The sequence below is a fragment of the Tachypleus tridentatus genome, chromosome 12, assembly GCF_004210375.1.
Source record: "Tachypleus tridentatus isolate NWPU-2018 chromosome 12, ASM421037v1, whole genome shotgun sequence".
Classification (NCBI taxonomy): Eukaryota; Metazoa; Arthropoda; class Merostomata; order Xiphosura; family Limulidae; genus Tachypleus; species Tachypleus tridentatus.
Genome location: NC_134836.1, coordinates 9,817,494 through 9,829,833, shown reverse-complemented (window position 1 = coordinate 9,829,833; position 12,340 = coordinate 9,817,494). Strand labels below are relative to the sequence as shown.

The 12,340-nt window shown below is 34.5% G+C and overlaps 1 protein-coding gene across 1 annotated transcript; it reads right to left on the bottom strand.

Annotated features, from left to right (window-relative positions):
- Positions 1-3,947: 3,947 nt before the first annotated feature.
- Positions 3,948-6,674, bottom strand: LOC143234229 (ADP/ATP translocase 3-like). The gene is made up of 2 exons (XM_076471431.1): positions 6,422-6,674; positions 3,948-5,036 (listed from the first exon to the last, which is right to left on the bottom strand). Exons 1-2 carry the CDS (start codon positions 6,591-6,593, stop codon positions 4,294-4,296), a joined length of 915 nt encoding a protein of 304 aa, XP_076327546.1. The 5' UTR covers positions 6,594-6,674; the 3' UTR covers positions 3,948-4,293.
- Positions 6,675-12,340: the final 5,666 nt, after the last annotated feature.

Here is a 12,340-nt window from a genome sequence, read left to right as displayed (position 1 = left end):
GGTGATGACGAGCTGCTCTCCCTCTAGTCTTACACTGCTAAATTAGGGTCGGCTAGCGCAGATAGCCCGTGAATAGCTTTGCGCGAAATTCAAAAAAGAAAACAATCATTATAATAATGACTGTCAAATATTGTTATTCTGTTATAGTAGCCAAAGAGTTGGTTGTTTATGTTGTTTCATTAGATGCCTTGTCTATAGTTTTCCCTTCAGAAGCGAGGTGACTAGTACAGTTAAATGACATGTAATACAGTTACATGACTATACATCGTATAGTACAATTGTCAGTTGTTCTATCAATTGTTTTTAATTTCGCGCAAAGCTACACGCGGGCTATCTGCGCTAGCTGCCCCTAATTTAGCAGTGTAAGACTAGGCAGAAGGCATTTTGTCATCACCACCCACACCCAACTCTTGGGATGCTCTTTTACCAAATAATAGTTGGATTGACCGTCACATCATAACGCCCTCACGGCTGTAAAGGCGAAATTGTTTGATGGGATTCAAACCAGCAAATCTCAGATTGCTAAGGCCCTTAATAATACAGTGTTCACACTGGGTTTCCTTCAGACAGCCTCAGTTCGGATCAACTGCTTTGATGAATGTTTTAGTTGCTCACATTTGCTGTTTACAAACTGGCCGGATTCGTTTTCATGGTACACATCAGTATTTTGTTGTTTGACATCGTTTTCTATACTACTTTTACCTATGAAAGTCCATACACACCGCTGACCCATCGGGAAGTAAAGCAGAGGGTGATACGAAAATATCAATGAGTAAAGTGAAACTGAAGACAAGTTATCGTCCACTAATAATGTGTAAGAAGCTATTTACAACTGTAAGATTTTTTTTTTCGTTGTGTGATAATGAGTTTGACCTACTTAACGCATTTTTTGAGACTGTAATATGAAAAAAAACATCTGTACAATACGTCACCACATTCCACGAAGTGAAATTTTTCCTCAAATGTTTATCTAAAAGTCACGTGCTCACCGCGTGCTTACACTACTACAGGGCCACTCGATCCGTTTCGCAAATATCCAGCTCGGAGCTATGAGAATTGTTTGTTTGTTTTTCGAATTTCGCGCAAAGCTACACGAGGGCTATCTGCGCTAGTCGTCCCTAATTATGAGAGAACTAAAACTTACCACAAGCATTCCAAAAAACAAAGTTTCTGATTATGTGCGACAACATCGCAGTTGTTTTGCACCCCAGGCACCATTTTAGTTAGGGCAAGAGGATAAAACCACCTGTTCTTAATATCATTTGTTCATTGTGAAAGCAATAGCTATATGTCAGTAAATATGTAATCTGATTGGTCATTTAACATAAGATATCGTCACAGCCTTAGTCAATCAACAAAAGTTGTTTTCTCACCCTTGATGTTACAATCTGAAATTCCCCCCACCCCCTGCCAACACCTACATCTTGCATTAAAACGTACTCACAAAATGCATCTTTTACGCAACTACACCGCAACTATTTATCATGTATTTCTACGTGTCTAGTATTATTTAGTGTACGCAGGAATACGAGAAAGGGCGTGACCTTGCCTTTTTCATATAATATGTACGTCTGATTCAGTTCTGGAGAGCTGTAGCCATTACGTCAGGGACATAACATTTTGAATAGCTTATTTATTCGTAAATATAACTATATATAAGTAAACTTAATTCATTTTCAACGTTTTAACATTAATGATTTATTTATCAACCTAGATTTCGCAAAATGTACGAGTTTTATCCTTCATTAATGCTAATGAACCGTTTCCAAATAAAATCTATAAAGTAATTGGCTTCAATTACACGTATGTGCCTACACTGAAAATGTGTGATATAAGAATCAATGTATGTATCATAAGTTACATATTTGTTCAACTTTAGCTCCACGGTTGGTTGAAGGACTTAAATCGCTAAAATTCGAAGTTCGATTGGTCGCAGTGAACAGCATAGCTTTGTTCTCTAGAAACATATATAGAAAGTAAAATGCCCTACAACAATGACGGAAGGTAATAATGCCTCTATTGAAGATGCTTTAAATTAATGTCCACTTTACAAAGTATGTAATAATGCTTCCACATTGAAACTCTCTTTTCATAGTAACCAACGATCTTCTGAAAACTCCAGACATTATGTTACCACTTAAAGAAATTATGCAGGGTGTAATGAAAAGATAAAGGAATTAAGACGAAGCACTTTTAACAACAAAACGTTAAAAGCACTATCTAAATAAAATTCTTCATTCATGTGTAGTTACATTTACTTTCAGGATATAAAATGTGTAGCTACATGTCCATGTCTAAAGTACAAAAAACAAATATGAATGTGTTTTGTTGTACTTTTTGTAATGGAATTAAGATTTAAATTTTGACTTAAGGGAAAAATTATAAAATAATGCTGTACGTTAAAACAGTTTTCATCTGTTTTAACCCCTTATTTTATGTAGAGGGGGTACTTGATATGGCCGCTGTTTGTATTAATTACGTTCCACATGGAAGCTTTGATAATTTTTTTTTGTTGTTGTTTAAGATGTTCGTTAAAACACTAGCAGTTCCATGACTAACACCGTTCTTCTAACTTTCACACAGGTTCTGAAGGTAGATCAAGTTCGCCCAAAATCCAATTATTAATATAGTTCTTGAAAAAAACATTATGATTACACGTAATAAATTATATTTAACATTTTAAAGAAGTAACAAGTAAATGGATGATAGATTAACAAACAAAAAGAGGTCGGGCTAAAGTTCACACGTTTCATATACAAATCATATTCCGAGGCAGAACGAAGACAGTCGGTTCTTACACCGCGTAATTTCATTAGCTTTAAGAATAGTTCATCTCGTAATTCAGATATTTATGCATTAACCACGTTTTTCCTTTTTGTTGTCTTTTCGTTTTCAAAATCAGGATCAAGTTATCACTGTCCCACGAGTACTATTTCTGTGCTATATCCGTATATCTATGTAAACGTAACACATTACGTCAAATCTTTTCGCTTTTGTACAACAAAGTGAACAAGAAATGCGTAGTCTTTAGTTCGTATGCATTTCCGTCTCTTTCTCTGACGTCATCCACTTTGGCGGAGGAGTGGTGTACACTTGGCAACCACTAAGAACAGAAAATAGGGTTAGTTCTATTTTTCGCTTCTGTTGCTAGGCTGGCGCAGACCTGGTTTTAAATGTTTATATCTGGACTGGCTAAGTGCCACGTTTGTAATAGGTCATAAGTTCTTTACAGGAGAAATAATGTAAATCTAAGAAAAAATAACAATCCCGGTTAAAACTGAAGAAACAAACCTTGTGGAGAGATTGGAAATATATTAAGTGTTTTTCCAAAAGTACTTAATTTTGCTGTGAAACTGTGTTATTAGTCTTTCCTTTTTAACTCGGTTTTGGATTATAATTTTGTTGCAGTTTTATAGAAACATACATATGGCCACAGTTAAAACGGTATTTTTTCCCCTCGTAAACTGGAGCAACCCTCATTACATTTTTTACAGATATTTTGAGTTTCATTTTATATACTTGTTTTCAGTTGGAATTCTAAACTTTGTAATCTGTTTTGTTAAGTATTTTGAATTAAATCTTTTTATAACTACAAGTAAACCCTTATCCAATTTAAAACGCTTAAACTTTAAATTTTGGTGCACATGTATAAGAAAATCATAATGTTAAGAAGTGAATGAAAACCCTATAATCCAAGGGCTTTCGAAAGATGGAACTTTCTTCTTCAGGAGCAAACACGCTTGAGTTATAGAGTTTTTAATTCACTTCTGTCAATACTTCTTGAATCTACATGTTTTTCTAACATTGAATAATGTTAAGTGTTATTTACTGTTCAAAAATGTGTTCCAAAACAAAATTTAAAAATTGTTATACCAAATTGGAAAAATTGATGAAGAACAGGATTATGAATGGTAAATCCCAATGACGAGTGAACAATCAACACAACATTGTAGGTCAGATAATTTATTCAGTTGAAACTGTAATTTTAAACAACATTTTCTCCTGATTAATAAAATGTTCTTGCACGATGATGGTGTCAGAAATCTTAACAAGGATCTAAGTTGCTTGACTTGTATCGTATTTAAACTTTACTAAAAGTGGACCAACTTAGGATAATTTCCCAAAGATGATATACAGCGCACACACACCAGTCAAAATGCCATCTACGTCTTATGTTATTAATCTTTTGACGATTGAAAATAGTTCTTTCGAGGTCCCTACTATCTGTTCAAAGAAAACAAATGGAACAGAATGTTCTAGAGTGATAATTGGTCGACTACTAATTTAATTATGTCAGAAGATAAAATTTTTCACTTCATCATAAAGAACCAACACCAAAGCACCACCTGTACCTCTCAAAATATTTGAGAATGCACCCTTGAAGAAAGCTGTTCCACCTTCCGTTTTACCAATCTTCACCCAACAATCAATGGTGTTCTTGTACATTCTCTGATCTTTGGCTCTTCCACTTTGCATCATCATACGTCGCCTGACAGTATCGAAAGGATACGACATAATACCTGCAACCGTGGTCACTGTCTGTGCAATCAACCAAGAGATTACGATAGGTGTGTTCTTGGGATCAGGCAACATGCCCTTTGCTGTGTCAAAGAAGCCGAAATATGCTGCACGATAAATAATGATGCCCTGAACAGAGACATTGAAGCCTCTGTACAGTCCAATCATACCATCATGCTTAAAGATCTTTACCAAGCAGTTGCTCAAACCAGTGAACTCCCGTTCTGTTGCACCTTTTCCAGTGTCAGCAGCTAACCTGGTTCGAGCAAAGTCAAGAGGGTAGACAAAACAGAGAGAAGTTGCACCTGCTGCTCCACCACTGGCTAGATTACCAAGAAAATAACGCCAGAACTGGGTCTTCTTGTCAACTCCACCCAGAAAAATCTGTTTATACTTGTCTTTGAAAGCAAAGTTGAGGGCTTGTGTGGGAAAGTATCTGATGACGTTTGCTAGGTTTCCACGCCAGTAACTTAAAAATCCTTGTTCTTTTGGAATACGAACAAAACAGTCGATCATTCCTACAAGTGGGAAAGAGAACACAACAACCAAACTGTTTTAATTTGGAGTATTACCAGTATTTGCATAAATCAATGACATATTTAATTATGAATGTATTGCAAATTCACGCGTGGACGTTAATGCTATTGAGTAAAAATTAATTAAAAATGATTACATACAGACTAATTTCAATTTACAACTTAATGTACATCTGATACAGTAGTTTAAAATTTCACTAATTAATAGTTCGTTAAACACGAGATAATAAGCCGTTTAATTGAAATAGAACATTCCCAGATTTTTATCGAATTAAATAAACTGAACTAAAACATATTCATGTATTTTTGTTTCATTTCAAGCAGGATACTCAAAATTCACCTTATTTATGGCACGTGTGTGTATGGTTTTCGTATAGCAAAGCCACAAAGGGCTATCTGCTCAGCCCACCGAGGGGAATCGAACCCCTGACTCTAGCGTTGTAAATCCGGACACATACCGCTGTACTAGCGGGGGGCTTCGTGGTATGTACGATTATTGTTGGATGTATCAATAAATGATGCATCGATTAGCGATTTCCTGTGTGTTTCAACTGTAACTGATTCATTACAATGAAATATGATTTTCAGAGCCTTTTTTCATAACTTTTCTTTAATCACTTTTATTTTGTCGATCACTTTTATTCGAACTTTTTTGTCACTTATTTTCTGTAGCCCCTTTATTGAAAATTTTTCTTGATTACTTTATTTTTTTTTAAAGCCCCTTTATTTTAACTTTTCTTTGATTATTCTTGATTGGAATCTCGTCATATACGTCATTTCTTTAAATTTCATTACACAGTTATCACTCTAATGTGTAGAATTAAAAACAATTTTTGTCAATATATAATTTACTTCAATGCAAACAGCAGTAGAAAAATAAAGCACAACGCGTTCAGAATCGTATACTGTAAAACCGTTATCACTAACAGTCGAAAGATAACAAAAAAGTCTGAAATAAATTTCAATAATATATTCGTTGTTTAATAATTTAATTGTGTTCTACTGTTGACTGAAACGTTGTAAGATGGTAAAAGTGTAGGATAAATACTGTTAAACAGTATTTGTTTAACATATTCATTATTATAAAGTGAATAATTAAAATCAAAAGGTCTTAGTGTTGTTTAAAAGTAATCTAGTGCTTGATTTAATCATTTCTTATATAAACATATGTTTATATACACAAGTATATTTTAACAGTTTTTACTTCAATATGGTTAAGTGCAAAGTTTTATAAATTTTTTTTTTCACAGGTGAAGTATAAATTAGATCTAAAAACAAGTAATTTTTCCATTGTTCTGGGTTATCCGAATTAACATGAATGGAATTTTATATATTAAAGTATAGAACTTTAATTTTTTAATGCCTACCTTTATAGTGTTTGTCGGCGGTAATTTGTTTCGATGCATGTTGAACTTGCAGTAACAATTTTACTCTCTCTATGGGTGCTACTGTTGTTTTGGATATTGCTGCTGATATTCCTCCAGCAATGAAATCCTTCATGAAGGAAATAAGGTGACTCTGACCTCCATCGGAAGGCATTTTTGAGAAGACTGGGCACTGCTGGTGTGTTAGAACTTTGAGAGGAACGTAGTCCTATCTAACTGGATATAAATGCTTCTTCCAGCTATGTAAGTACTGCGTAGTCACTCAATTTCCAACCCAACGTCCTTTGCGAGGTCCTAAAATTACCTGCTAGTGTAAAACATAACCGTGATGTGTTTTAAACGAGTGATAACCAGAAAGAACTACATTGCAAGCCCTGATATTCTGGGTATGCTTCTTCTAAATCCACACGTCACATAAAGATGTGGCAATAGAGTGAAATGAATAAAATATATTCTATTCTCTACGCTACCAGTTTTGTAAACGATCTGGAATAATTTTAAGTAGAACGTATTAAGTAATTTCTCAGTAAAATGCTGGGTTATCTGAATTTTTGGTCGGTCGGCACGAGCATGTTGGAGAACGAAAGGTATAGAAACTTTTTTCTTCTATATCGTGGAGGACATCCTGAATTGAGCCTGGAAAATCCAAATGTAACAAATCAGGTAACGTTTCAATGTCTATGTATTTTAAAATCTTATCAAAGTTTTGCTTTCAACACTGATATCACTAAATGTTTTTTTGATGCGTTTATGGCAAAACTACTAAGATTATCTACTTTTGAGCTACTGACCAGAGAAAAGACAATAAGTCAGAAGCAAAATACTGCTCAAATAACGCACCCACATCTTAAAGTGCTGATAATATTTTCTGGAATTGTACGAATTCGAAGCCGGCTCATAAAACTTAGAAATTCAGGGATCCCATTTGGAAGTAATGAGCTACACGTGTTAATATGTATAACTAATCATCAAACATCTTTTTGATAATTGAATATACACGTATGTGTACAAGACGTATTCTTAGGGAAACCTATGGATTTCGGTGGGCTCATCAGATAGCCCGATGTGGCTTTGCTATAAGAAACACACACATACACTTATGGATTTATTACTTTATATTTTTTTGATGATCTAGATTCCAAGAGAGTAGCTGTGGTAGGCCTCACATTGGTAATTGTATTTCAGTAAATCAGAATAATATCTCACTGCAAATTATTCTATTCACGTCTGACGCATGCGTAGCCCTCACAGTTAATGTGTTTGATTGTGAATCTGACGATCCATGATCCGCGTTCTTTTGCGGAAAAATCGTGTTCGGCACTTTCATACAAGAGTATCTCAATATTTACCTATGGATACTGCTAATCAGCTGCCTTTTTTTCAGCCTTTCAGTTAAAAATTAGGACAGATAGATCAGATTGCCATTATGAAGCCCTGAGTGAATAAACGAAACAAAGGAATTTTTCACGTCTTCACTCTGTAATAACGTAAAATACCGAGAGATTTGAAACCGAATCACTTATTTGTTTTGGTTTGTTTTCGAATATTCGTAAAAAGATACCTGTGGATTTCATGTGCTAGCCGTTGTGAATTTTAAACCGATAGTTATTGTTGTTCGTTAATCAACACAAAGGTACACAAAGGATTATCTGTGCTGTGCTCACCACTGGTATCGAAACCCGGTTTCTAACATTAAAAGTCCACAGACATACCGCTGTGCCACTGAAGGGGGGAGGCTTAAACCGATAGAGGGAGAGCGGCTAGTTAACAACACCCACTGCCAGCTTTTGGGTTACACTTGTGTGATGAAACAGTGGAATTTCACTGTTATCCTTATAACGCGCTCATAGCCATAAAGTGCAGGCACGATTTATTTGTTTATGTGTTTCGGTGACACTGCGCGAATGCCGAGGCAAGAGATCCAAAATTTGGCACGCTAACCCTTATACTACGCTCTGCCCTACACTGATTCAAACAAGGGCTCGGTTATGCAATGTAGTCCTCTAACCCTCCTTCTTCTCTCTTACAGTTGCTCAACAGTTTGTCTGAAGACTTACACTGCTCAAAATCAGGTTTCATTACTTTGTGTTTAATAAACCACAAACAAAACAATAATGAACATTTAAGCATAAAATAAATACTAGGTAGTTTTAAAACTTTCTACGTAAATAAATTTGCCCCTCATTGGAGTTAAGTGAAATATTCGTTTATTGCTCGATTTAGAATTATTGCAAATTTAAAAATTCAGTGCAAGTTATTTATGTGTTACTTGTTTATTTATAAGTTATTAAAAATTGCTGCTTTGAGCGACACGTTTTTCTTTATTGTTTTACTCTTTACAATCTAAGGCCAAACACATTTCCCTCTGATCTATGTACATGAAAGGTATGTGTGTGTGTGTTTTTTTTTTAAAACATATCCATGGTTAAGGCGCTCAAATTGCCACCTGAGATTCGTGGGCTCGAATCCCTGTCAAACATGGTCGCTCTTTCAGCCGTGGGGGCGTTATAATTTTACTGTCAACCCCACTATTTGTTGATGGTGAATGGTGATTAGTAACTACTTTTCCTCTAGTCTTTCACTGCTAAATTAGGGACGGATAGCGCAGATAGCCCTCGTGTAGCTTCGCGCGAAGTTCAAAATTAATCAAATATAGCTTCATCAAATTAACTACTGTGTTTGCCGAGTGGTTCTATTCCACTGGCAATGTAAACATGAAAGGTAACCTCGTATTAATATACGTGAGATTTTAGAGCCTAAAAATATAGATAACAAACAGAACAATAATTTTACCTCTTTTTTTCATAATTCTCTTTAAGAATAGTAATTTTTTTTCTTTCCGAAATTTATCTATAATTTCATCATCTAAAAACTTCTATTCTTGCAGTGCAGGTTGTACTATTGAAAGGATTCTAAAAAATGAGTTTTGAAGATTTTTGAAGGTAACTTTAAACATCTATAAGTTTTCAAAGTTTTATTTACGAAAGCATTACGATTCCAGAATAAGCATGCAATTTTTCCTAATTAACGTAAAACGAATGTCAATTTTCTACAAGTTTCAAAATTATGAACACTCCAGTACGGTATATTTTTAATACAAAATATTTTTAGAAAATACTTTATTATTGTTATTAATTAAGTATTGTTCAAGAAAACGATTTTTTTGAAAAATAAAACAAAAAATGCTTTGTAGTCAAGAGAGACAGGAATAATTAGCCAAGACTTTCCTTACGACGAAGGAATCGTGTGAAAGGCAATACTTTAGTGCAGTTTGCACATTATGGATTGATAATAATTCTAAAAACGTTTAGAATCTGAATTTCGTTGTAAGTTTGTTGTAAAAAATACATATTTATTTTGGCATTGTAATAACTTTACAAAAAATTCCTTGGAGATTTATAGCTGACTAACCTACAAGTAACCTTTATTCAAAAATTTCCAGACTCAATTTCTTAGCCTCCTTCATAACGACGTAAACTAGCGCTGCAAAAATAGATGTTTTTAAATAGCACATGAACTTCAAACATTGGATAATAGCCAGATCTTAAGAAGCAGAAGAAATACTCTGTTGCGCGTAGTCTTAAAAACTGGACCTCTGCCCTTTTGAAAAGACGAACGAAGACACGAATTTCTTTTGTAGTCTTTTAAAAAGCAAGCGTTATGAAAATGGGGTCCAGTTTGGAAAACAAGATTTTCACATCATTTACGTAACACTACCTAACTCATTGACACTGTTAGTCTCGAGTGGTGTTAGGGAACATCGTAAACCCATCGTTTTTTAGTGAAATGATATTGTACATACTCTTATTCGTACTGGTACTTGTCTTGGATTGAAGTTTTTGGAAGGTTTGAATTACCTTCTTTTATTCTTATGTGAACTTTGGATAACATTATGCAGTCCATTTACAATATCCTTTAAGAGCATAATTTTACACATGGATAGAAAATTGGATGAATGTATTTCTTCACACTTTTCAATTGTTATTGGTGATACGGAAATGAAATTGTGTTATTTCTGTTATTATTGAAGAGAGCGTTTGAATCTCAGAAAATTGTTTTGAAAATATTATTTGAAACACAGTAATGTATTATGTTGTATCAATTAGATGACCAGCAAAGCAGAAATGCTAGACTTGTTAATAACTGTAAGTTCTCGGATGTTGGCATGGGTGTATATTTCTCAACGTATTGCGGTAGTTGAGTTAAAAAAGAGAGAATAAAATGGGTGAAAATAAAATTACAAATGCAAATACACAATATACTCATTGCTGTAGGAAGCAATTCTGGAATAGTCAGGCAGTTGCCATTGATAAAGAAAGCGACACATGATGTTTACAAAGCATATCATTTCTATGTGGACCTGGAGGCACGAAAAATTTAACATTTTGCAATTTTAACTACATATACTGCATACCCACAACGTAGAGTATTGAAAAAAATAAGCAAGTTTTAATATATAAGTTGTGAAAATATATACCATGAAAAGGTATATAGGGCATGACCTGCCTAGTCTTACCACTTCCTCTGTCCTGATATTACACTCACATACCATCACACACGATCTTTTGCTCCATAGTTTCTGTACTAGTTAAACTCACAAAAAGTGTTTGTACACACTGAAGTGAGAGAGGAAGTTAGAGAAAATTCTAACTGTAAACATGCCTTAAGGTAAGTTAAATGTCATGTTATTTTAATCTACGCAAGTACTCTGTGTGGAATCCAAGTCATGCTCACTCATGCCGTAAACAAACCCTATTAAAAATGCTAACGTGAACGAACGTGACAACAATACTTTAAATCATGCTTGCTTAAAGTGAACACGAGAACAACAAGGACACTCATGAATCGCAGGGACTCTTTATTTTAAAATAACATTAAAAGTAAAAGTTCAATGGAAATATGGCAGAAAAGGAAAGTTTCTGACGAGTATTTACAGAAATACAACTTTTAAAATAAGAAGAAAATAGAAGGAAAAGTGAAAACTATGCAGTACCAGTTCTAGCTTTTCTTAACTGGGGTGGAAGAGAAGTGATAAATGGGATCATATCAATAGTAAAAGTAAAATTAGATTAATCGACAGCATTAGTTTTGGGATTTGCCACATTAAAGGGGATCTGGCCCATTGACTCTTGACTAGTGATGGTCCTGAGAATATATAACTTTAGGTAACTCTGCAACTGTACACACCATGTAAAATTTGCATAATTCCTTTAAAATCTGTTTTCTTTCATACCCAATACTGTGTTCAATTTGTAAATAATTTAATCATCAAGTACCTGACCCAAGAAAATAGCATTTGATGGCAGTTAGAGCAGATGGCCAACAGGCAGTGAAGATAAAGAGCAAGTCCACTTACAACTATCATCTGATTACCGACAAAATTAACTCAGCTCATCAATTAAAAAAAAGTTGGTTTCTGTAAGGAAATCAGTCAAAAGAGACTTCATAATCTTCATTTAACCTAGTTAGGCCCGGAAATCTAAAGTTAGTAACCCACTTGAACAACACTGTGGGCTCTCCAGTGGCTCAGCAATGTCTGCGGACTAACAACGCTAAAATCCGGGTTTCGATACCCGTGGTGGGCAGAGCACAGATAGCTTATTGTGTAGCTTTGTGCTTAATTCAAAACAACAACACTATGGTCCAATTGGAAAACTATGAAAAACAAAATAATTTCGAAAGTTATTATTTTGAACTAAAACGGTCCTGTAAGAAAATAAGTCAAAATAGATTTCTTAATATTCACTTAACTCAGGTAGGCCCAGAAATTTAAAGTCAGTAACCCACTTGAACACGACTGTGATCCAATTGGAAAACTATGAAAAACAAAATAATTTCGAAAGTTATTATTTTAAACTAAAACGCTGGAAAATGTATAGTACATTCCCATACTACATGTGC